Here is a 27,082-nt window from a genome sequence, read left to right as displayed (position 1 = left end):
ACGTTACGGGGAGTCCCCAATCACAGCTTGACGTCAGAGCGCATTGATAACGCGAATGCGTGCAGATGGTAACGGTAAGTAGATGTAACAGCGTGGTAGACGAATTCGTGGCGGTGAAAGGTTAGTTTTCGTATATATTAAAAAAAAACATCAGTAATAGTTATGATTGCACATAAATTACAGGTATTATGTATTAGTTGTATGTTTTGTACTTTTGCATATGATGATGACAGGCGTTTTCGTGAGTAATTTGTCAACTTGAAATATTGTAGATAAGATCGTTACACCTCATATACAACAGTCAAGCGTGAAATGTAAAGATGAAATAAAACTTACTAAAATTGCAAAGCTTTTTGAATTGCACAGATTTGTTTTTACTGTAAACCTTTATTAATCAAACCTATCAACAGTTGCTCGTAACTAAATATTTTTCTATAGTTTGGAAACCAAGGAGGTTACATAATACACATATTGTGAGTTATTGCTACATCTTGTGGGGTAAAAAGAGGCCAAGGACTGTTTTGCAAGTTAGTTTACATAATAACTGAAATAGTAGACGTAAGCATAGCAGTAATAAGTTAGTCAACCATGCAATATTGTGAATATCATATTCTTTAATAAAATTGGCAATTATGTGGCATTGATCTTTACAAATTTTGTTGTTGTCCAATTCAATAACATTGCATTGCTATGATAAGATGGGCCTTCTGCAACTGTGTTATGTCCAGCTGAATAAGAAGAAATAGCAATTTCCACATTCACTTCCTGTCTTGTTATATGTTAGGTTATGTAAGGTCAAACTACTGATGTGTTATGTATGATTACGCTGTCTCTGTTTCGAAGTATGTGCTGAATTACGTTCTGTTATTGCCGCAGATAATATTATATGTCATAGCTCGGGGATTCTGTATTACAGTTTTCCATCGTGCTTTTTATATGTTTTGGGTTATTACTGATTAGATTTAATCTTTAAGGCTATGTTATGGCAATATGTTTATTTTAAAAGTTTTCTAATATATAAATATACTATATAGAATGGATTATAATATGTGTGTTTAAGTATGTTTTTGTATTATATACATTGTATTATAATGTATTATATGTGTGTTTAATTATTTATTTTTTTAAACAAAATTATATGCCATAGTAAAGATTAGGTCTGGTGTATTTGTTTCATTTGTATTCCACAATAACATGTAGCATACAAAACAACACTTTCTCATATTAGTCATATAACCTGCCAAACAAAATTCTGTGTTTCTAGCAAATATTAGCTACAATTGTCACCATACACTGCGGGTTCAGCTTCGTAAAAAACAGTTTTTTTATTTACTTTGTCAACCACAATCAACCATTAAGTTTATTCTTAAGCTGTTATGTTGTCAGTAAACTGTTTGTTTGGCGTGTGTGACGCATGTCATGGTTTTTAGGTATTAGGGGTCCAGTTTCACTAAGCTAGGGAGAAACTTATTATGTCATACCAATTATTATGATGTCACGTATGATAAATTATTGATTTTTAACCTTAGTATAAAATTTCTTTAAATAAAAAAATTCACCTGTTTTCTGCAAATTGTTGTGTAAATTGCTGTGGTTATATGTTATAACAACCTGACTCTGATAAACTATTTATAACTTTGTTAATGATAAATATTTAAACAATGATTAACTAGATTATACTGAAAATAATGAATACATTCATTAAAACATAAAATCTGACTACTTTTTAAAGTTTTTATTAATGTATATATATAGGCTATATAATATTATAAAAAAATGGTTACAGTGACATATTTTTATGTGTGATTTTATTGATCAATTATTGTTTAAATGAACTTTAAACTAATTGGTTGCAAATTAACAAACATTTTCGTGTTTAAATAAAACTTATAACTGAAATAGGTCTAGCCTATCTATTATTTTAACTTAACATACACTGCTAAAGCAGCCAATGTGCTGCTTTTTAGTCTTGTTTACCTATTTCACGCCTAATAAACTTGAATGACAGAATAACTGTCTGGGTAGTGATCCGTTTAATAATATGTTAGGGCTATTTAAAGTGTTTTATAAATAACCTTAAATAAATGCTATAGGTATACGTATATATAATGTTATCATATATAAAGTTTGTAAAATATGAAGTTGTAAATTTACTATAATATGAATTTTCGAAAAGCTTTGTTTATTTTAAATTAGATAATGAACTAGTTCTTGCATAAATCCCTATAATCCCTGACATTGCCTACATAGAATCAAATAAATATAGGCATACTCAATTTAAAACCTCATATTTGAGAATGTTTTTGTTTTTAATGAAACAGAATTAATATGATAACATCTGTTTTAAAGCATTATAATTAAATAAATGGTGACAGCATTATGGACATTCCAAAAGTATCGCAAAGTAAATCCTATGATGTGGACGACTTCCCCATATCAGGTGAGTTATGTGATTTCCTCTACATGTTTATACCATAACTTGTTTACTATTGTGTGTTTGAGGTGCAAGGAAGGTAGGTGGAATTATCATATCCAATGTCTTTGTGCGTGTGACTTGACATTTAACGAAGTACATGGATAGATTAATTATTGGAAAATATGGGAAGGGGTTATGACACACACACCTTATATGAGTGTTTCCAACAGCCTTTTATTTTGAACAATAATATATATATATCAACCATGGTTTGGTCTTGTTGATAGCCAAGACAATTAGAAGACCACAACAGTCTAATTTTCTAATGTAGTGGTGAAGTATGCCAGCGGTCGGCGAAAGCCGCGGAATACCATTTTTGTGCTAAAACAGCTAAAAAGTTAAAGGATATAATATATGTCTATAACTTACATGACTTAAAACATGCTTTACAAATCTTTTACTTTGATGATCGCGTTTTAAATTAAAACAGTTGAAAAACACAAACTGTCTTTAAGAATTGATTTATTTCTCATTAATTATTAAAACAAATCGCTTACATGTGGTAAATTACTCAACTATTTTTTTATACACACATTACGTGTGACATCTGCCATATGTTTATTAACCCCCATTGATGGTATAGTGGCCTTTTGTAACGATTTATGTGAGCAAACAAAATAGTCTCAACAACTATTGATCGAATTGTTAAGAAATTAATTATCAACATGGGCCCTTTGTTGGTGATTCCATTGTGTGGCTTCAACAATGAAAACTACTATGTATTATTATTATGTTTGCAACATTATTGTGTAAAATAATTAGGAACTTCTGCTTGTTGTCAATTTTGTTATTGAATTCCTATTCCAATGTAGTACATATTACTATTAGTATAATCTTGATATAACAGTCTTTTTTACTAAATGAAAGAAAACAAAACACGTACGTGACTTACGTCATACATTATCATGATTTGTGGTAATATACTAAACCACTAACTCTGTATATATCTACAGTTTATTCATTCCTAATACATGGGGTTAACCAGGATGGGGCCCATTGGGAATTATTATTTAAAGCTGTAGAGACAATTCTCTTTTAATAATACGGTATTATGATTTAAAAAAAGTGTATTTGTTTATGTTATAGTTTTCTCATAAATCCTTAACTATAACCTGTCATTGCAGCTTATTCAAGGTCACTGAATGGACCGAATTCTGGCATGAGTACCTCGTTTAACAGGTACAGTATGTCACCTCGTAGCACATCAGTGATGTTTCAATACTACAGCACTCCAAAGGGTTATTACAAATCTCCACGGCCAAGATCAGGGTAAGGAGAATCATAAATTACATGTTGTATATCTGCTACAGTATTTCACAATCCTAGAATCGAACATATAATCATAATTCTCTATGACGACTCTTGTTCAGTCTGCAAAAACGTCAAAATATTAAAAGTCAAGAAATAATTTAAACATGTGCAGTTTCAGTTCTTATCACATACATAATTATTGTTTTGCAAATTGCAATTATTCAAACGTCTGTAAAATCTGGGTGGATAATTCATTTTCTTAATGTTATTGTTGTGAGGGACGGATCTGTGTATGTAGTAGTAGCCTGTGGAAGTATTTTTCATTATTTTCAAATAATCATTCAGTCACTTGTAGTGTTTTCAGTTTAAAAACTTTTAGTTACAAAGTTCTATTGGTCACCAGTCACCACTACATTCAAGCACTTGTTATTATCTGAAACAAGTGTAATCTACTTTGTTTATTCACTGGATGTGTCCACAAGGGACCACACCATAATCACATGCTTTTGAATGTAGTAATTAATGTTTTGGAACAGTCAATCAAATTCAAGTGGTGTGATTAAGGTTTACACAATACAATTAAGCACATTGTGATTAGGCGAATGTACCATTTTAAATCCCTACATTGTCTGTTCTTTATAACTATTTAATTTATAACCATTGTGTAATTGCCATTCCCCCATCATATATATTATACCCTATATATTGATATGTCGTTTTTTCTTTGTTGTTTCATAGAATTGCAAGTTTTGACCGCTCCAACGTAGCGAACACACCTCACATGCAAAAGTACGATAGGAGTCTTGTAAGGACCATCAGTGACAGTTGCGGAGATGAACAAGAGAAACAACAAGTGGCTAGTGGTAAGATTTGGGATATATAAATTCATTACTGTTCTCATGGTATGTATATGGAGGAGAGTAGTTAAAAACCTGTTCCATAATAGAAAATATATAAATTTATTATTTAAAGTTTTACAATATATTTTTATCAAACTTATATTAAGTTAAGTTCTTGGAATAAGCATAATATTTCTTGGACAGTTTATCGTTTTGCGGTTTGTGCAAGTTATTGTATTCATTGTATTTATGAGTTAGTATGCGGAATATAAAGTAAATTGAGTTTAAACCACAGCATTTTCTTTGTTTGTATTTTTGACACCTGTTTTAAAGGCAATGTTTGCTTTTAAAACTTTGCACACATTTCATAAAGGGAATTTATCCATGGTATGTTTGCTTAAAGCCAACGCAGTTAGGGGTGTAACTGCATGGATGAGTAATTATTAACCAAGAATTTCGAAGGTGCTTGCAGTAATTGCAATGCCAAGGATATTTTGTGTTTGACTTTATATTCATTTTATATCTACAACTTCTATCTTTGCCAAAGACATGAATGCAAAATGTTGACATCATAGTTGAATAACATGACTTTTGTTTGACATCACTATAAAACAATAATGTAAGTCTGCTACCTAAACCTTTGCATGCCATTAGTCATTTTGAATGCTGAAAGTTTAAAGGTCTGAGAGGGGTTAAATTACATTGTAAAAACAACTACTACTTCTCATAATGATAATGTTAACTACTTATGAACACTTGTCCCAAATCTAAATTTCAAAATATCTATGTCTGAAATAGAAACTCACATTAATACACTAAAATAAACAAGTGAAAAACAGCTTTTGCCGTGTTTGGTGACTTGCTATAATCTTAAACACATTGGATTTTTAGGAATTCCGCAAACAATCCAGCGTGATGTGCTAGAAGACCCTCGCAGAAGAGCGTGGTCCGAATCCGATAAAAAAGGATTTTCCTCGATGAACTCGAGCAGGATGTCAGCTCTCAGGAAACTCCGGAAGAAACTTTCTCGAAGCGGAAGTCAAAAGAAGAAAGATGATGCAACAGGTGAGAAGAAGAGGTTTTTTTCCGTAGTTGTATAGATCTATCCTGCAATATATGTGAATGTCAGTTCAAGGTCACATAATACAGTTATACAAACTCAATTTACCACTACAAAACAAAATAAAATTTCCTGGTAATAAATAGCAAAACCTAAAACTATTAAATGCATCCTAAACCAATTTTCTTTACAGAAAAACATGTTAAAATCCTAATGTACAAAAACGTCTTATTTTTTACATCAATTTATGAATTTCTTTTTACTATTTCCCAACAAAGGCTCTCGACCTGTCTCTCAATCTCGACTTAGCAGTGATGCAAGTATCTCTAATCTAGAGGAAGGAAAACCTCTCATCTTACATTCACCAACTGAAACACCAAAGTGAGTTTGTATTCATGTAATGTGAGCGTGAGGTAACAATACATTATTGTGTGTTGTCTTGACTCTTTTGTACGTGGGGACACCACCTATGTTATGTTGGTAGTTAGCTTGAGATGTATGAATGCACCATGTGTCTCTTGTGTATAAGAAGATGCCTATGTTATGAATGTGTTGTGTATAAATAAACCATGTGTGTTGAAATTGGCGATAACTCTGCAGTGTATATAGATAGACATTTGTGGTTGTTAAATGAGATGACACCTATTTAATAACTTTAAAAGTTATCAGTGCATGACTGCATGGATATACGTTTACCATATACGCTTGGTATAAAATGCACCCAGCGTTGCTATAACTTGACAGAGTGCATAAGGTGGTAATCGTGGTATATTATTTCAATTTATTCAGGTCTCCTTTCCCCTTCCCACTAAATGACGATGCAAGAGAAGGTTTCTCCAACTTATCATTATATGAAGAAGATGAGACAAGCAACACTCCTCAAACCAAATCCTCATCTCCACAGTCAAATGAGGAAGTTCCATTATCCCCCGTGTCCAATCTTATATACCAAAGGTTCCTTGAAGGTAACATTGGCTTTGCATAATCCACTTGTTTGCCCATGATTTATTAATAAGGTTGTTGTTTGTGTGGTTACATATGGGAGATGTTTTGTACTTGAGAGGTTAAGACTTGTGTCTAAACTAAAGCAATTGTTTTCTGTTTTTCAACCACACATATTTGTAACAAAGTACACTTCTTGTTTACCAGTGATTTTGAAGAGAAGTTTTAAAGTTTTGATTAATGTTTCATAAGTACGAAAGTGTTCTTCTGGGTTTTTGGGATCTTTATAATAGTGATTGCTCTACATTTTAAATACATGGGAATCCCAATTCTTGAGTTTATATCTTTTTAAACTTTTAAACAGTTTTGTTTATTTAGTTGCAAAAGTGTTTTACATTTATTATTTTAAAAATAGCATTCTCAGGTTATGCTTACAAAAGGTTGAAGGCAATGATTTTAAATTACATTTTAAAAACATATCGCCTTGCTATGTTTAATAAAAGTAGTATACATATATACAAAAATATAAAAATAAAGTAACTTATGTATTACGAAAAAACTTTGCTCAAAACTTGCAAGAACAGCAGTAACCACTTTCAAATTTTGTAAATGTATTTTTCAGAGCACACATGTTATGACATCATGCCCACCAGTTGCAAACTAATCGTGTTTGACACGCGATTACAAGCAAGCAAAGCTTTCCATGCATTGCTTTCAAACTGTGTTCGATCTGCACCACTATGGGACTCCACTGCAAGCTGTTATGTTGGAATGTTAACCGTCACCGACTTTATTAACATGATAATAACTTGCCACAGGTGATTACAACTTGAGTGTTTGCTTTAGTGGAAATTAATAGCATATTTATATTTATATTTGTGCTACATCTAAATTATTAAGTATGTCCTTCAATCCTTGACGCAGTGCTTTAATTGAATGGTCACTATTGAAACCAAATAGTCAACTTTGCAGAAAAGAAAAAAAGAGATATTTAAAAAGTTTATCTTACACAAAGCTGTGCATGTGCTGACCCGAAGTGATTTTATAAGGTCAGATGTATGAAACAGAACACCTGAGCTACATCGACTGTTGTTGGACTAACACATGATGTTGAGGATAGAAGTTATCAATCATTTATTCATTCATTAATAAGAAATTCTATTCAATATAGGGTGAGATCTTTTAATGAGGTGTACCTAGGGACCTTGGAAGTAGGCTTACATATAAAATCTGTTATTTTAATATTTTACACTCCCAGGTCACTAAACTTACAAATGGATTTTCTTGAAGAAGAATCCCTGGAAGCTTGGAGACAAACATTGGGAAAACAAAGTAATTTCACGAACGTTCAACCACACCACTCACTCTTACATTCCTTGCGTATTTTGACTAATGAACATTTTCATGGGTAAGTACATTTGTACATACACTGTTTCAAATCCATGGTTTATGTCTTAAGAGTACAGCTAATAAGGTTTTAGGTGATATGCTGCATAAGTAAGTTATTTCAATTCAATGTATGTCTAATTGTCTATAATAAAATCTACATTGTTGTGTTAGTGGTTCTGAACGATTTTTAACTCAGAACCAACTTTGTCTTATGCATTAGAGATTAGACTCTACCAAAATCACAATATTTGATAATCATTTAATTTCGTTAAACTATGTCTATACAGTGCTTATTAGTGATGTCATTTATAAATTTACAAAGTTTATTAAGGTTCATTATATACCTTCATACTACCAAAATTTAAAATAACTCCCCATATGGTGCAACTCAACCTATGAAAACTATACCTCTACAATGTATTTATTTTATGTTAGTGTAACAACAATTCTGTACTAAACAAACAGGTTCACAAGCAGAATGCAATAAGGTCTTTTATTATGTCCTGCACTTAATTTAATCACCCTCCCCTTCCCTCCACCCAGTGTACCTGTGTTAGACTCAACAAGTGGAGATATATTCCATGTAGTAAACCACAAGCGAATTCTAAGGTTCTTACATCTATTCATGAATGAACTGCCCATCCCAGACTTCATGCATCAGGTAATACTAATTAAAGACAGACACCAGTGGGCTTTGTGTCATTATGTTATGGTTTCTTATCCTGTGTATTTTACCCAAATATTTACACTCATTTTTGTGGGCACGCTATAATATTACACAAACTTACAAAAATCATCAAACATGTTTAAAGCCCTTGACGCCTATCTTTGACAAGTGACAGGCTTCAACATCTGGTGAGGTTTATGTGGTAGCAACTTGGGTGTTAAGGTAATGGGGCAACTCTGGCTCTATTTCAATGTTCCATTACGTGCCTTGCAGTTGGACCTCAGTTATATAGAATAGAATGCACTGTATTTTTCAATACAGGCTCTGGTATTCATTAATTTACTTATCAATGTCACCTGATTCAGATTCTTTTTGCATGTGTTGTGTGACATTGATATATCAGATCACATACTTCTATTGTTCTATATAACATACAAATATTTTGTGACTTTCCAGCAGTTAGTATTACTATATAAACAAGCATACAAAGTTATTCAGAACTCTGACGCAACACCATCTTATCACAGACATTAAAAGAATCTGGTGTTGGTACTTACAAAAACGTTTGCACAATATACCGAAACCAATCTTTATTAGAAGTTCTTGAAGTAATCTCAGAACAAAAGTTGACGGCAATACCTGTTATTGATGAGAATGGTAATAATGATTATTATGTGGTAATAATACAATGACACATCACAAAATAATGGTGTTTGTGTACACATCATGCTTATTGTACAGCATTCTTGATAGTGTATTTCAATACAGTGGTTTCAAACTTTTTATGTTAAAGTTATGAAGAAAGTTATAGTTATGTCAGTGCCACTGGGGGCCAAAATTTACCTAACAAATTTGAATTTGTTTTTTTTTGCATATTTTGACTTAATTATTACTTTATACACTGTTGGAATATACTAATGTACTAAAGTGTTATGAGGCTCAAAATGTAAGAAAAAATGTTTTGTAAGTGGCAACAACAGTTATTATAACACGGTTGTTCTGTATCTTACACCAAGTGCTCACTTAACAGATTTTTGCCCTGTATGGCTGACAATTTAGTTAACTCATTAGTGACCACTGGGTTGTAGCAATGTTCATCAAGTTTCTTGCCCCAAAACACACAAGTTTACAAGCAATATACAAACTACTTAATGGTTACAAGCACTAGACGCTTATTTTTCCATTAACCTCAACCTCCCTCCAGATGAAGTGGTTGATGTGTTTTGTAAACTTGACATCATTCCACTTGCTGCACAAAGTTTGTATCGAGAGTTGAACATGACGTTGGATGTTGCATTACAATCAAGATACACACCTCTCTTTGAAGATGAAGCCCTACCAACTAACCAATACCCAAGGTAAAGTACATAAGTATATGCCAGATTGACATTGGCATATTTGCCAAAACATTAAACTATTTAAAAATGGATATAACCTTGAAAAAAATGACTTGTAAAGCTGTAATAAATTCCGCGAATCTGACCTTGATCTGATGTTCATATAGTTGAACAATTCTTGTATAGTAAAATACAGTAATGATCTAGAGCGACGAAAACCTAACCAACAAAGATCAAGTCGGTCTACTAGTAGTAATAGAGAAATATATTTCACTTAAATGGCATCGTCAGTCTTATACCTTGAAATAAACTGTTAAATTTTTTTTAAATGTTTTGTTACTAAATATTTTCTGGGAAAATAACTAATACACAAGAGAAAGTTGTTGTTTCACACTAACCCGATCAGGATTTATTAAACTGTGTGCCAGTAAGGTATGTGATATGCAAAATTATAGATTATGGATTTTTAATAAATTTGGACTTTGGTAAACAAATCTAGAGAAACCAAATGTACCTAGCCCACTTTCCAAAATATGGAAGGGGAAGGGGTGTGGCAATATCAGATTGTTGTAGTATTTCGTTAACAATCACATTACAATACCATTGTACAGATATTCATCTCCTAAGCCAACACGACGAGAATTACGACGAACCAAGTCACCTGATGCTTCCACACCTCCTAATACTCGTGGGAGGCATAATGATAATTCTATCGGTATTTATTTATTTATTAAGTGATAATACAATGTTATGGTACACTTACAGTGCTTGATATATGGCATGTACACATAAGAGCTTATAAGAATAGGATTTGATAACACTTAATATAAAAATGCCATAAAGGAGTTATGTTTAAATGCCATAAAGGAGTTTTAAACATTTAAAACTTACTAAGATTTATATATTTATAAAAATGTGATAAACGTATTAAAAAAACATTAATATAAATATATTTTGTATAAAATAATATAGCAGAAGCATGGGCAGGTAACTTTTTTCTTGAAGGTAAAATTTGTTTTTTAATTTTAGGGGCAGGTCATATAGGTCAGGAGAGGTTAAAGCAATATTGCTTAAGTTAATGCAATAAAGTGTTTTAACATCTGTCAATCAAAGCAAGACTTAGTGAACCAGAGTGACCTTTCATCGAAAATTTTTGAAAACTTTTTCTTATATGAAATAAAATACTTTCATTTATCAAAAAATATAGAATTTTTTCAGGGTATTTGTGTATAAACCTGCAAGACATATAATGTATTTACAATTATAAATTGTTTTAAAATATGTATCAATGTATCATTATGTTTTTAAAAATAGCTCTTTTTGTTTGCATACCATCGTATGATGTCTTATATATATTTTGCACTGTTAAGTGTCATTCACTCTGATACAGACAACATGTAGGGGACATTAAAACGCTAGTTCAAAAATAAGTGCCAGAATAGACCAAAAACAAGTATAATAAACACAGCAACAACGGTTTATCTATGTAACAGTATGTTTAATGTATGAAACTTTTTTACAGTATATTCAAGTTCTCCACACAGAGCAGCCCAGTCCCCACCCGTTGTACATGAACCACTCCGACATTCACGTTCAATCACCAATCCACTTGTGAAATGTAAATTGTCGGACAAACTTAAGGTAACTTTGGATTGTAATTAATTCTACATTATATTTCTTTTTATTTAGGATTTTTTTTCAATTTTTTTATTATGATTATTTTTAATAGATTATTACCTATAACTAGGGCTGTGAATTTTCCTATTTTTTGTTTAACCTTTAACTGTTCAGTTTTAACCGGTTAACCGGTTAACCGATGCAATTGTAATCCTAATAAAAGCGTCTTGTTTAATGCCTTTCTTTCGCGAATTTAAAGGCAACTTTACGACGTACGTATGGACTATGCTTGCAATAAGCACGCAAACGTTCTTAACGTCAAAGTAATGCTTTCTTATTCGTATTCAAACCTATTTTAAAACACCTGCCGGCTAAATATTCAACATGTGAATTGCAATTATGACGCAAATAATCTATATACTTTATACTTTTATACGAATAAAAAGGACAATAGCCAACTATATTGTGTAGTTGCTACCGAAATAGCTTCTATTAATTTAGAACTTGACTGAATTCCAGCCATAACCCACTGGAACACCATAAATATTTCAAGTGTCCCTGAACAGTGTTCAGACATTACACAGTTTTTCTCATAATTCAATAAACAATGACCTAATTTTTTTTTACCCAAGAGTTTATTTTTAAGCCCTGACCAAGGAATATATGTATAATAAAAGTAAAATTTTATTCAACCATATAAAAGTGTTTAATTTTTTTAAGGGAAAATTTTGCCTATTAAAACCATTTATATATTTTCTTATTGGCAATATTTTTCAGACCATCATAGATCGTCTGGTTGCAACTGAAGCAAATTTATTGGTGGTTGTCACTGAGTGTAGCAACCATGTGGTTGGCGTGGTTACCGCATCTGATGTGCTTTGTTACATCACAGATCCAGAGGTATGTTGTCATTTGTGATGTCATAGAGGTGTTTCACATGTTGTGATCTAATGAGAAAAATGTATAAAACCACGATGTAATGTACCAAGGGTTTTGCAGTAATAGGCAAACACTGGCCACATCTCTGGTGTGCTTCTGTGTCTCTTTACGCCATACAGAAAAAAACATACCAAAAATAATAGAATTTATTAATGTTGTCAAAGCTCACTCGACTCTTTACTCTCTTGTAAGCCATCAAACATTTTGTTCATTATAATTGTGATTTTTCTGTTTTGCGAAAAAGGTCTCTTACCAAAATATGTATTTTTTAATACTTAAAATGTAACAAATGAAATGCCTATAAACCATTTCGTAAATTTTACAGATGACAGCATTTATAAGGTGTATACAGCATCTTACAAATATTTTTCTATTATTTCCCAGTCCAACGCAGTGGAGAGTAAACCAACTCCACCTGTGCCCAACCTATCATCTGAAAGCATCACAATAAACATGGCTCATGATAGTGGTTACACAAGTTCATCATCAACTATTAAGTGCGCAGATGAAGAAAATAATCCAGTGACCGCATTTTTTAATGACGGAGCCCACTCAGATGGCCAGAGGTCTGTATATAATTCATTGTGGGCTGGAGCCAAGATACAAAGGGCTTGAGAATGTGACTTTTAAGACTTAATTGACTTTTGAAACGGTGCCTCAGACATCTGTAAATGTATTTTGAGAGTGTTTAAAACTATGTGCGGAGAAAAACTCTTTTTCATGTTCCATCTGAGATATCACTTGTGCGTTATTCATAAATGTGCCATACTTAGTGGTTAGCTAGTTGCCTATTTGCAATAACTATTTTGGCATTTTTAGTTTCAGTTACCGACCTAGCAAACCTATCCCTTACGTATCAGCATTGTGCCTAGTAAGTCTATCTTGTGATTAAAAGGTTTTTCAAAATATCTTAAAGCAAGATACAAGTTTCAACATGGAATGTATTTGGTGCTATTGTTGTGTTCCAACTCTGTTAATATTGTATTTACAATTTTTGTCGCACTCTCAGTTTCAAACAGTTCTCTATGTTTAATTGAACCTGGTAATAGGTTTAAGGTTGAAAAAGTTTCAAAAACTCGTCATATATACAGAAAACTTTCTGTTTTATTTTTTAAATTGCCTATTTTCTCTGGTGATGGTAAAACTTCTTTTTAAAAAACGTAACATAGTTGTGTATCTGTCTTTAAATCATGTCAATTTTTTCTCGTCCTATTTAAGATGTAAAGTGTGTATGTTTTAATCCAACTCTGTTAAAATGAGGTGTAAAGTCAGTTGCACGTTTTTCTGCAAACTACTAAGTGATTCTGGTTTTTGGTGGTATACAAACCAGGCCTAAGGTACTTATAAGTACCGCTGTAGTTCATTCACTGTACTACTCGTTCTACAGTGAATATGATGTTTCACTGTTGCGTGTTGAATGCAATAATTGTTGGAAATAAAAACCTTACTCTTCTCATAAATATTAAAGCTTCGTTTAGTCAACATGAATGCATGTGTTCAGAGTTCAAGTGTACCCACAGTATACTACGGATTAGTTCATTACTCTACTTTGGTATCAAACTTAACTATAAAGATTCAATTGGGTATGATTTAGTGAATGGCTCTTTGGGTAAATTGAATAAAAGTTTTGAATGTGATAAAAACCGTGTCGTAAATTTTACAGTCCCCATAATAATCGTATAAAACGACGAACCGATGTGTTCATAACATATTTGTTTGTTATTGAAATGGGGATGCCCCGGTTCGTAAAGAATTGAGATTTTGAAAAAAAAAACGTTAAGATAACTAAAAAATACAAATTGCAGCAGGTATATGATGATTTCAACCCAATATGGAGTCACCACATAAAGGAACATGCCCGTCACCTCAAGATATCGCAAAAAGTGCAAAAACCGCATGTTCAAATAAACAATTTGAGTTAGCGGATCAGTTATACACCGAAGCGATAAGTCATCAACCAAATAATGCAATCTTATATTGCAATCGTTCTGTTGTGAAAATCCACCTTAAGAAATATGAAGACGCGCTACAAGATGCAAATACTTCAATTAGGTTAAACCGTATGCATGCAAAGGTATCTCACTCAGCTTACTGTTTGCTACTGTTAGACATTCATATTTTTTATAATAGGTCAAACAAAAATAAAAACCTATTAGCATATTGCTTAGGATGGAAATTAATAGAATTACAAGTTTATAAACTTTTTAGCTTAAAGTAAATCTATTAATTCAGATTCAAAAATTTTAGTTTTTACATGTTATATCCAGTTTTGAACCCAGGGTTACTTTCATGGAGGTGTGGCTCTCAAACATCTTGGTCATACTTACTCAGCTCTTGTGATGTACAGCAATGGGATGGTGCTGGATTCAAAGAATCGAAAATTTCTCAAAGAAATAATTGAGACTTCAATGTTACTACCTCTTAATTGTAAGTACTGTTACCTTACCTGTATTTAATGTTGTTGGGTGATTTAATCTTTGCATGGCATAACCCAACTACTCAAAAGTATTATAACATATGGTATGTGTCTCATTTCATACACTCTGATCTAGTGTCTTGGCCAAGGTACACACACAGTAACACTAACAACTCACAATAGTAGCACCATCTCCCATTGATCCTAGCATCCTCTGGTTACAAGGGAGCACAACTGTGTAATGGCAGTGGCAATAAAAATAAATCATGTCATATTTTTATTTTCATGCTTAGACTGGTAGTATTGTCTAAAGGGTGTCTGGTAGTAAAGGTTTTGTACGTTAGGTATTTCCATGTCCATTTACTACATTCTCTCTTTGATTTTAAATTTAGCAAATGGAACAACAAACAAACTACATAAGTTTAAACCTCATTAAAAATTTCATCTTTACAAGTAGTTTTATGTCTATTTGCCATTACTTTTAGTTGACCACACTCCATGATAAGCTTTAATATTTCAGCTTATCTTTCACCTGTGATGACTCAATTAAAAGAAATGAATTTAAACCACAATCCATTTGTGATAATATCAGTGGTTGGACAAGCTTTGTTGGCTCAAAAAGAAACACAGAGAGCAGTAGAAGTAAGTGTATTGTGACTTTTTTAACAAATTACTTGTGTTGCATAAATGCACTATTGACTGCAAAAAGTAATCCGGAGTGTAATGTACAATATAGTTGGATGCTGAATGTTACCCCACAAAATATCATTACAGGGGAAAGTACTGGTACTTCAGCAACGCCCATCACATTTATTGTAAAAGCATAAAACCTGAATCTAATTACATTTACATGAATGAATATTTTTTATCTGTTTACTTTTACTTTCTAAGTGTGGCCATGCCAATTGTAAATTGAATTTTTGTTAAAATCTAATCTATCTTTAACCTTAGGTATTGGAATGTGCTGTAGCAGTTGGAACTTGTAGTTTGAAACTGAAAGGTTCTGTTTATTCTACGTTAAGTAATGCTTTGTGGACGCTTGGCCACTTCAGCAGGTGAAGTATCATTAATTCTCAGATTTCTAATGTCTATTAACAATCTTTTGTCTTTTCTTTTCATGTGTGTTTTAGAATGCATTTTATTGTTAAAGCTTAATTTGTAGCACACAGCAATAAAGTAAACCTATAATAAATTTATGGGTAAGAGTGAGAGTTCAAACTTTGTATTACTGTTCTGCTCTAACTAGTAATTTGTATACCCATGTGAATGCATGTATGACATACTTAATACATGAAACTGAAGATTTATTTATAAATGTATACTGCGTAATGCACACGTATGCATATATATATAACTTATATGTAATAACACTAGCTTTATCATAAAGGGCCATACATTACATGACTGAGGATTTAAAGGTGACTGAGTTATTAATGGATGCACATGGAGAATGCAGGTCATTGGAAAATCTTGGCTTTGCGTTTTTTACACAACGTAGATTTCAAGAAGCATTTGAAGTTTACACAAAACAACTTGGAATTGCAAAGATTTTAAAAGTAAGAAATTGCATAAAATATTCATATTAAAATATTAAAAATTTAATATTATTTAAATTTATAACACTAAAGTATATTAAATTATAAAATATATAAAACTTTGTTTTTTTTCTGTTTTGTCGTTTTACATTGTTTTATTTATGCTTGTTTACGACTAAAGATATTTTAAAAATAGCTGTACTTCCGATTAAAAAGCATTTTTATTTACATTTTATGTGAATAAGGTTTAAAAATATGTTATAGGCCTACTTAATAAACACATCTCATTTATTTATGCATGCAAGGTGAGGGAACTTTCATAATAATAAACAGCTGACACAGTAACACAGGTGTCTTATTTCACAATCCTTGATGTAAACTTACTGTGCATGTAACTTTGCTTATGATTTTAACTAACCTAGTAGGGACCAAGCCATGTACCTAAAGTGACTTACCAATAAAACTTTTATGTTAACAAAGGATTGCATTAACAAATGAACCATGATATTGTACTACACTAAATGCTTGCACTGTTAAATAAAACATAAAATAATATCCACAACACAACCTCAAATATTTTAACAACCACAGAACAAAATACAAATCTCGTCAGCTTGCAACGGTCTTGAGAGAATATATGTTGGACTGAGCAGCCAGGGACCTAATTCGCCCAAATCAAGCCACCCAAATGTCTCATTGCCACTGAGGAAAAGTGATAATGGTTTCTTATTTAATGAAGTACCTGAAAAAAATAATGAGCAAGACACTTTATCGTTGGCGCAGTATCAAGAAAAACTTGAAATTTTGTTAAAATCTCCTGGTGGTGCTAAGTATGAAGAGGCACAGCTGTATTGTGATATTGCAAGAGCTTATAAAAATGTTAAAAGGTAAAATTTATAATTGGGCCTGGTAACTTTAAGAAACAAGTTTCCTTATACAAGTTCTTTAAAAATCACTTGGTCAATCTTGTTAGAGGTATGATAAAATGGGCTATAAATACAGGAAAAAATGCCAAAATTTAAACTATAATATATTATTTGTAAGTTATTTCCAGTTTTAAAAGTTTAAACAGATTTATATTATTTTTAATATATTAAAATTGTAACTTGATATGATATACTTCCACACAGGTATGATAAACAAATTGAAAGTTTGAAAAAATCCGCAATAATAAGCAGGGAGTTGTTTGATGTCAACTCTGAATCAAGGACACTCATGTGTTTGGCTCATGCAGCAAAATGTGCAGGTATTTCGTTTATATTAACGTTTGCGTATACAACAATGAATGTTGAATATGGTTACCGATAAGTATGATATATGCTAAAATAGCTGAAAATAAACGTAACTTTATTTTTATAAGGAACTTCTAACTGACATGAGAAGATGTTGCAAAGTCTCATCTTAAGGCAGATAAAATTGAGACAACAAAGCCAGTTTTTTCTTTACCAAAAACACCAGTTTTAATAGTTGTATTATGTCTAGTGGCAACAGCAGCAGAATATACAATAAACCAGTTCATCATTTAAAACAACTAAACTTTTCATTTCAACATGTTTTATATATATATCATCTACTGTTCTACTACTATATATGACCACACTAACAGTTGTGTTTGTGTCATGTTATGTTTAGATGACACTTCAGTTACCAAGGAAGCATATGAAAGAATGCTTGAGATATCACATGAAACAAAAGATATTTTACTTCAAGGATTCGCATCCAGTCATCTAGGTGTCTTGCATCATCAGGTATTTAATGATGTGTGTAATGTGCCATCAAGTTTAAGTATGGCATCATTGACATAATAGACTGTAAGCTAGTATGAAACAAATGGGATTCACACATGGATTCATTACATCATGAAAGCGATTGTTTGATGGGTTAATTAATTAATACATAATAGCACATTTAATATTTAAGTTGCTTGTCGGTCTACAAGGAACAAGGCTATAGGGGACCAGGCTTTTTTTTCCAATTAAATGTAGATATGTTTTTAACTGTGTGTTTTAACAGATTGTTGTTTTGTCGCTATATCCTGTCTTTTTGTTTAAAATCTTTCTAAATCTTTGCTACCTTAATCGAAGAGACAAATAAAGTTAATATTATATTATTTATATATTTGTTTCCAATATCTGACGTTCATACACACTTCATAGACAATTGCTAATGTACATAAAACTTGGTAACTTTTATCTACAGTTGGAAAACTATGAAGTTGCCATCAAATACCACCACAAATATTTACAAATTGCAACCAATGTACAAGATATCTCCAGCCAAGGTCACGCCCATGGAAACTTAGGAAACTCTTATAATGCTCTAGGCTTCTATGAGAAGGTGCTGTAGTTTTAATGAAATTTTCAATACTAATAAAACGTGTATAAGGTTTTCTCTGTATTGATCATTATGAGTTAATATTTTTATTGTAATTAAAATTTATATATGATAATCTAAAATTTGTAATATGTACAAAACTTTTTTTTGCTACAAATGTCTGCACCGCTTTTTATAAACTCGTGAAGTCCTATTCAACATGTTTGTAAGTGTAACATAATCCAGTACCACCTTATTCAATGTATAGTAGAATAGGTAATTTAAAACTGGGAATTCTTTTCTTTGTATTTTAATAAAAGTCAGGTTATGGGTGATTTAATTTCTTATGTTACTTGAATTGATGTTCAATTCTTATACACCAGTGGTTCCCAAACTGTGGTCTGCGAACCACTAGTGGTACACCAAGGTCTCCCAGGTGGTATGCGAGCAACTCATTTAGTTTACACCAAACGGTCGCAAATGGTATTTTTTAAGTAATTTTCTAAAGTCCTTTAATATTTTAAGTCACGTAAAATATCCAACCTCTACCTGTTTTCAAGCGTCTGCAGGCTATATATTCAAGGGGGCAATCGCTATTATAACGCAAATAATTAACGTGTGAATTGCTATTATGATGCAATTAATTGCCAGTTCAGACAATCGCTATTACGATGCAATGAATCCTCGTGAATCCGTACTATTTCGTAATAAACACTATGTTTCGCTGAAAATAACCTCGCAAATAAACAGCAGTGCTACTTCTGGAACATATTTAGATTGTTAATTACAGTCCGTTACCCTGTTTAATTGGCATACTACATATATTTTATGCGCAACTTTGAGATAGGCAGTGTCAAGTTTGTGTTACTAATTTTCGCCCAAAATTACGTAAATAATCAGGTGACTTTTTTGTTTAACATTCACAAGCTAGTATGTAAGTGGTACGAGACCGCTGCATGGACCAAAAAGTGGTACGCGAATAGATGAAGTTTGGGAACCGCTGTTATACACAATACTATACCATAGGCGAAACAGTGTATTATTCATTGACTCATTTCATACACCTTGTGCTGACTGTCGAGTTGTAACACACGCCACTTTTGATATGCTTGGTAACCAAACACATATGTGTTTATAGTTCACTTGCTCACTGTCAAGTTTAAATATGTTTTCCATAAATACCCAATTTATATATGTTGTTTACTTTTTCTCCAGGCAGTCCACCACCAACTAAAGCATGTTGAAATATCACACAAAATACTTGATGAACAAGTTGAATGTTCAGCTCATGGTAATTTGGCTGTGGCATATCAAGCTTTAAAACAAACTGATAAAGCATTAGAGCATTTCAGGTATGACAAAGTGTTTTATGATTGATTTTTTATGTATTTCTTATGGGCATTTATTTAAAGTAACTATCTTGGGACTGGCATACATGGAATATATAAGTTAGGCCTATTTAGTGTATGTTTTCATGGATAACAATGTTCTTTGTACTTTGTGGTTGAATATTTACACTTTTTATGGGAATAATTTAATTTTGTTTAAAGTAGTACTATTACCACAACATCTTATCCTATGATATACAATTATAATATGAGTATAATTTTATTGGGCAAAAATCGCATGATATATTCATACACCATATTTCTACTGTACAGTTATAGCATCTAAGTCTTCTTATCATACCCAGGCTCCAACTAGAGTTATCAAGGCGAATCAAGAGTTGTGTGAACGAATCTGTTGCTCTGATGAATCTTGCCAACTGTTACTGCACAACTGCTATGTTCAGTGAGGCTGTGGAAATGTACAAAGGTTATCTACAACTGTCAGTACGCGTACCTGATAAACATGGGGAAGGTAGGGCACTTTATAACCTCGGTTATGCATACTTTTCGCTGGGAGACCATGTTTCTGCTGTTGATTGTTACAATGAATGTATTTCCGTTGCATCACAATGCAATGATGATGTCACAATGGCAAGAGCATTTTGTAATCTCGGGTTGGCAAAAAAGGACTTAGGAGATTTGGATGCAGCGCTGGAGTTTCAGAAAAAGTTTCTCGAGACTTCGCTTGAAATACGGAGTGCAAGGGGTGTGTTTAAAGCGCTTGGTAATATTGGGGATCTTTATTTTGAAAGAAAAGAATTAGATGATGCTGTCAAGTTTTACCAGCAACAGTTAAAAACTGCACAAGAGAATAAAAACCCAGTGTTGACCGCGCAAGCATGTGCATCGCTTGCGATTGCTCTGCGCTTAATGGGAGAGAAAGAAAAAGCGGTGGAGATTCATAAAAAAGAGATTGGTTTGTATTCAAGTGTGATCAAAGATTCAAAAAATGAGGAAGAAGCAAGAAAAAGGTTGGATGTGACTCTCGCTGAAACTTTACAGATTTGTGATGAAGCTAAAAGTGGTGTGAATAAGGAAGCTAAGTCTGAAGCTGAATGGGTGGCAGAAGCTCAAGCGTGGAGGAACCTTGGGATCACATACACCAACATGAATAAGATGGAGCAAGCATTAGAATGTTTCACAAACCAGATGTTATCTTTGAGGATGGTTTCATCTGTGACGGTTTCTGTGGAAAAAGTTAATTCATTTTGCTATCTAGGTGATACCTGTTATGCAATGGAGAAATACAAGGAGGCAATCGGCCATTTTAAATATGCATTAACACTAGCAGAGAGTTTAAAGCATCCTAAGCTTGAAAATCAAGCTTGTAAAGGCTTATTTAAGGCTTATAAAAAGAATGGGGAGTTTGAATTTGCAATTCAGTACTGTGAGCAAAGTTTGGTGTATTGCCAAAAGCTGCGGGATCAAAAATGGCTGGCTTCCGTGTACGGAGAACTGGGCAATCTTTATTCGGAAGTTTGTGAGTATGATAAAGCTGTGGAAGCCTTAATGCTTCAAGTGAAGGTGGGAACTGAGTTGGAAAGTAATGAAATACTGGCTGATTCTGCTTCGGATTTAGGTTTTATTTATTATTCCACTGCAAACTATGAAAAATCGCTGGAGTTTCATTATTTAGATTTAGAAATTTCAAAAAAAAGTAAAAACCAAAATTGCCAAGGCAGGGCTCATAAAAACCTGGCTCTAACTTACGAAGCAAACAAGAATTATGCAGCTTCCATGTTTCATTATGAACAACATCTGTTTATTGCTGAGGAACAAAGTGATACTCTTGCCAAGGTTGAAGCATTACATGGGATAGGAAGGTAAGAAAAAAGTTGTTTTTTTTACTTTTTGTTCACTCGTACAAAATGCTGTGTGAATCATATTATGTGTTGACCAATTGTTTGTTTGTTGGGACAACTCTGGCTTAAATCACAGGCTTACTGGCGTGTCTAGTGTGTTTGAAAGTAATCCTGTGTGTTATCTGTCTTCTGAAATATAAATTATAAAAGGTGTGCAAACAAAAACTAAACTAAAAATATAAAAGGTGTGCAAACAAAAAATTAAAAATGTGGGTTTTTATTTTGGCATAATAATAGGATTTTAATTAAATTGTATTGAAGATAACGAAAATTTTGAGTAGTGTCATAGTATAAGAACATCTGCTTTTTAGTACCAAACTGTAATACAACGTCAACATTACAGTGTTAGTTTGATGAATCAGATGACTGAGCTATTTTGAATTTAAAACACACATGTAGGGATGCACATTACAGAATTTCAAATCCTTTTGTATTTGAATCTAATTACGGGATTCGGTATTCTGTTAAATGACGTCATCACACATCATCTTATAAACTATAATAGCAATTTTTAAAACTTAATAATTTTGAAAAAAAATATTTTGTGTTTGTGGGACTTTCGAGAGTAAACGTTTTACAATGTCTTTTCATAGTCTGCTATACGTTTCATGGTGCAAAAACTACCCAATAGTACAATTTTTGGTCATTTTAGAGCTCGTGATCCAACAAGGCTACTATGAAAGAGTCAATAAACTGACTTATGTGGGTAAAATTATTTTTTTGTATAAATATAAAAAGATTCGAAATTCTAGATTCGGAATTCTAGATTCGAAATAAAGTATTCTAGGATATCCTAGAATACCTAATTATTCTGTAATGTGCACCCCTACACACATGTATGTTTTTATTTCTATAAATATTGGAATTTAGAAGTGTTACTAAAATAATCAAGCAAACATTTAAACTTTTTCAAAAAGTTGTTTCTTACTTCAACTTTTATATATGGTTGACCATATTTCTATTTGTTTTTGAATCATATTTTATTGCAGGTGTCTTTTAATGCAAGGAAATGGAGACTTATCTCGTGCTATACTACTTCTACAGCAATCTATGCTCATTGGAAGGGAATTAAACATTGAATGTTTAATTGCATCAATAGCTTGTGACCTTGGTAAAGCATTGTGGGTCTCTAATGGTTCAGAAACTGCTACTTCCTATCTTAATCAAGCATTTATTGCTGGAAAAACTGACTGCTTTAATATGTTGGCAAATGAAGAGAAAAATTCTGTGGTTTTTCGTGGGAAGATTTTAAAAACATACGAGAAACTGCTTCAGTATGCATCAGTGTTGTTGTGTAACTTAGTGGAGAATGACCTAAAATCTGAAGCCTTTCAACTTGCATGCGAAGTTTCTGCACTCCCTGAAAAAGTGTTTTCACACAAGAATACTTCACCCCACACCATAAGTAACTCACTGTTGTTGAAATCAACACAAAGCAATGATGCTGGTGGGAATAATTTAACAGCATTTTTTACTGTTACTGCTGGGACGTTGTTCTATTGGCTACTTAAAGATGGAAATTTGTGTTTGTCTGGTCATAAACCACTTTACACTGAAGATGATGATAATATACTTGCAAACTTGATATTTAAACTCAGGGAAAACGTTGGTGTTGAAATTACAAGTGATGGGAAATCCCTGGAGGGAAATATGTCTAAAGAGAGTTCATTATACACTGAATTGCTACAACTACATTCAAAGTTCAATAATCAGTCGGGTTTTTTAAAAACTGGGAAAGGGTTGATATTTAACAGCACTGTAAGGGATATCAAGAAGTACAATTCTGCCAAGAATCCAGCGTTCTTATTGTATGAATTACTTTTCAGTGATATGGAAAAGGAAATGACCTCAGCAGTTGAAAAATCTCCATTATCTACATTCACATTGCATATAGATGGAGACTTACTTCTCCTCCCATTTCCACTTCTGAAAAAAAACAATGGTGATAAATTTCTTTATGAAAAGTTTCAGTTAACAGTGTTGCCAATTTCTTCAACAAAAACACCTTCTTCATCTGTTTTCCAATGTTGCCCAGCTCGCGCTTTAGTATCGGGAAACTCTGGACTAAAAATTTCAAAACTTGATTTTTCACCGGCGGCTGCAGAAGCTGAAACTTCTCTTGTGAGTGAAATACTTAGAGTTGAGCCATTATTAGGAAATAATGCAACTCTACAAAATGTACTGGAAAAACTAAACTCAGAACAATATGAATGTATTCACTTAGCTTGTCCATTTTCTACCTTACCCTGTGGGGTGGTGATGGAAAAATCCAAAGTTGTTTCGAAAAAAGACCAAATTACAGAAGATGACCAGTTCGTACTAACAGATAGAAATATACTGAATGCAAATCTGACCCAAACAAAACTAGTGGTGTTAGCATCACCATATGGCCTTACCATCAGTGCTAACATATCTAACTGGTCAGCAGCTGTATTTACAATCCTACGAACATTCCTTACAGCTGGAACTAAAGCAATTCTGTTACCATTATGGCCAGTGCCTGAAACAGCTTGCAAGTTGTTCTATAAAACATTTTACGGATATTTAATAAATGGTTGTGACTCTGGCAAGGCTCTGGTCCACTCCATGAGTAGTTTACGAAACAGTGCACAGTTTCAGCACCCTTCCTTTTGGGCGGGGTTTGCTTTATTTGGTCAACCTGCAAAAATTTACCCTCAAGATTTACCAACAACTTTTGCGCTCACTAAACTACTTCAAGGCAATCCGTTACATCTGAAAGACACAATCAAGCTTTGCTCTCACATGTTGGGGAAAGCACTGTCGGAAAAAGTTGCTTCTGGTTCCAGTTCCCCTGTCCCAATATACACAACACAGGTAAAAATATAAAACTTTAAACATTTTCAGTGTAAAGTTTCTATAATTATTTTTTTGCATGAAATTTATCTGATTGCAACCAAACCCTGGCAGTTAAAATAATCCTACAGTCATGTTAGAGCTCTACTATTTACAAAATTGTTTTGCTTGAAGAAAATAAATTTTAAAAAGGCTTTGTGTTTATTTAATTTACATTACCAAGTAAGCAAACTAGAACCTAATTTTGATTGCATGTAATGCGTTTTTTTTTCAGTTTTTAAAAATTTGTTGTGCAATTTAGGCTTTTGTCAAAAAGCCGTAAAATATCAAATGTGATAAAATATCAAGGTTGCATAAAACTTTATTATTCTCTCAGGAAAGTGTGGCTGCAAAGGTTCACAACACAGGGGGTTGGAGAGAGTTATTTTCAGCTGCAGGTTTTCAACTGAGAAACAAGTTAGAAGATCTTCCGGCTGCTGTTGTGTTTCCACAGTCACAACCACATGTACAGGAAAGCAATGAGGTATTTATCATTTTAGTCATGTTTCTTTGTTTAAAAACTGAGATAAATAAACATTTTTGTTGTTTTAATTTCAAATTATAAGAATAATGCACATAGAGCTGCCAAAGAATTTATGAGATGTAATTTATGGAAGGACAATATAGCCTATGTAATTGTACTACTGTCAATCAAAGTTGACAAAATAAGGATTTCAGTTCTTAACCATTTAAGTCAATAATTCCTATATGTAAATGTTTACACTCTCTATGGAAGTTAAAACCTTATTCATTTCAGAGGGTTTTAAAAACTTTGAAACCATTTGCCAATCTACCTTGCGCAATACTTGAGACATTGGGCCAACTCATGTTGTCTCCATATACATCACAAGCTATTCTGTTGTGTATGAAAGACTTGCTTGCATCGGTGAATAATGGCTTGGCAAAGAACTTCAGTTTCAATAGAAAGCTATGGCAGACAGATGGTTGTTCGCAAATCTTTCATTTGCTTGGTTTGTATGATGTTTTAATTCAATATAAGCATATTTGTTAAAGCCCACTTTGGGTATAAGAAACCTAACAGCTATAACACGGTTGTGGACTTGTCGTATTGTGCACCATATGCTGTGTCATTCCTAAAATTTATGTCTATTTACAAGTTATCATGCAGCTTTGTAGATACTTTATTCAGTGGTTGCTTTAACTGCTAGCCCACGATTTTCCACACTTTCGTACTAACGTTCTTCACGATTGTATTATGAATATGAACTAAATTAAATTTAAAAGTTTTTATTTCATATTTTTCAGGGTACAAAGTGATTTCAATTGAGGAAGATCAAGTATTGCTTCACTGTGATGAACAATTATCAAAAACAAAGTTACAAAACACAATCCAAGCTTTAACTGTGTTGCAGTTAGTAAGTAATCAATTCTACACGTAAAAATTCACCTATCATTTTATATGTATTAGGTGTTAAAGCTAGTTTGGTTTGTAAACATTTGTCTTAATACTTTTAAAACCTGGCCCTTATAACATTGGTTTAGTTTTTATACAAATATTTATATTCGCTGCTACCATTATGGACGTATGTGTCCTTGGGCGAGACACTTAACGGTAATTGCTCCAACCCAGTGGTCACTAATGGGTTGTCTAAATTGTCATCAATATACAAACTACACATACATTATCTTATATATCATAAGAAGACATTGCGTATGTGAAATAGAATATGCATGTTTTACCTGCTAAAGTTGCCCTGCAATGATAGGAAGAATAAGTAACATTTATTTATTATTATTATATCATTATTTAGTTCAAAGTTTAATAATTAAGATAATAAGTAAAAATAATATATCACAATTTGTATAATAAAGTTCTTTGCTGTTCATACAACACATCTCAGCTGAAAACCCATTATTTTCTTTTTATTTTTCAGCACACAGAAAAAGTTGAATCTGTCAACCCTTAAAAACTACTGTGGTTTGAATTCTACTTATTTGCATAATATTTTAAATCCTTTGTTTCTATTTTAATTGATCAAAATTTCTTCTTTTTTTATTGCACTGTTTCATTTTGTACCATTTTGTTTATTATGTACCTCAAGGTGTCCTGTAAACCATTGTTGCCTTATAAAGCCATTTTATTATAAAATGGTGTCTTTTTGAGTTTAAATAAAACTTGTTTACATCATTAAAATTAACTTTGTTCAAATTTTAGCATTTAAAATCTTGTTTAGATT

General features: G+C 32.5%; 2 protein-coding genes across 2 annotated transcripts; both read left to right on the top strand.

Annotated features, from left to right (window-relative positions):
• Positions 1-33: 33 nt before the first annotated feature.
• Positions 34-13,984, top strand: LOC149735369 (uncharacterized). The gene is made up of 15 exons (XM_089878920.1): positions 34-2,440; positions 3,601-3,745; positions 4,466-4,590; positions 5,458-5,631; positions 5,905-6,007; positions 6,416-6,591; positions 7,191-7,386; positions 7,827-7,976; positions 8,501-8,618; positions 9,152-9,281; positions 9,829-9,982; positions 10,573-10,676; positions 11,484-11,602; positions 12,356-12,478; positions 12,902-13,984. The coding sequence occupies exons 1-15, from the start codon at positions 2,380-2,382 to the stop codon at positions 13,130-13,132; spliced, it is 2,109 nt and encodes a 702-aa protein (XP_089735046.1). The 5' UTR covers positions 34-2,379; the 3' UTR covers positions 13,133-13,984.
• A 136-nt stretch (positions 13,985-14,120) lies between these two features.
• On the top strand, positions 14,121-27,069 carry LOC149735368 (uncharacterized). The gene is made up of 16 exons (XM_089878875.1): positions 14,121-14,591; positions 14,797-14,944; positions 15,454-15,575; positions 15,885-15,988; positions 16,321-16,489; positions 17,060-17,355; positions 17,599-17,714; positions 18,101-18,216; positions 18,668-18,805; positions 19,997-20,133; positions 20,475-21,992; positions 23,021-24,866; positions 25,222-25,368; positions 25,642-25,855; positions 26,151-26,260; positions 26,780-27,069. Exons 1-16 carry the CDS (start codon positions 14,349-14,351, stop codon positions 26,810-26,812), a joined length of 5,457 nt encoding a protein of 1,818 aa, XP_089735001.1. The 5' UTR covers positions 14,121-14,348; the 3' UTR covers positions 26,813-27,069.
• Positions 27,070-27,082: the final 13 nt, after the last annotated feature.

The sequence above is a fragment of the Ciona robusta genome, chromosome 5, assembly GCF_009617815.1.
Source record: "Ciona robusta chromosome 5, ASM961781v2".
NCBI classification, from domain to species: Eukaryota; Metazoa; Chordata; class Ascidiacea; order Phlebobranchia; family Cionidae; genus Ciona; species Ciona robusta.
The sequence above is the reverse complement of the archived record's forward strand: the minus strand, read 5'-3'. Positions and strand labels throughout refer to the sequence as shown.

What these genes read in the sequence shown, in the direction of transcription:
- LOC149735369 (XM_089878920.1), top strand. Translation starts at nt 2,380, where the DNA reads ATGGACATTCCAAAAGTATCGCAAAGTAAATCCTATGATGTGGACGAC. An exon ending in GGACGACTTCCCCATATCAG is followed by an intron (nt 2,441 to 3,600) that starts GTGAGTTATGTG and finishes CTGTCATTGCAG; the next exon opens with CTTATTCAAGGTCACTGAAT. An exon ending in ATGATAATAACTTGCCACAG is followed by an intron (nt 7,387 to 7,826) that starts GTGATTACAACT and finishes TTACACTCCCAG; the next exon opens with GTCACTAAACTTACAAATGG.
- LOC149735368 (XM_089878875.1), top strand. Translation starts at nt 14,349, where the DNA reads ATGGAGTCACCACATAAAGGAACATGCCCGTCACCTCAAGATATCGCA. An exon ending in TCATGCAGCAAAATGTGCAG is followed by an intron (nt 17,715 to 18,100) that starts GTATTTCGTTTA and finishes TGTTATGTTTAG; the next exon opens with ATGACACTTCAGTTACCAAG. An exon ending in CTTTAACTGTGTTGCAGTTA is followed by an intron (nt 26,261 to 26,779) that starts GTAAGTAATCAA and finishes TTTATTTTTCAG; the next exon opens with CACACAGAAAAAGTTGAATC.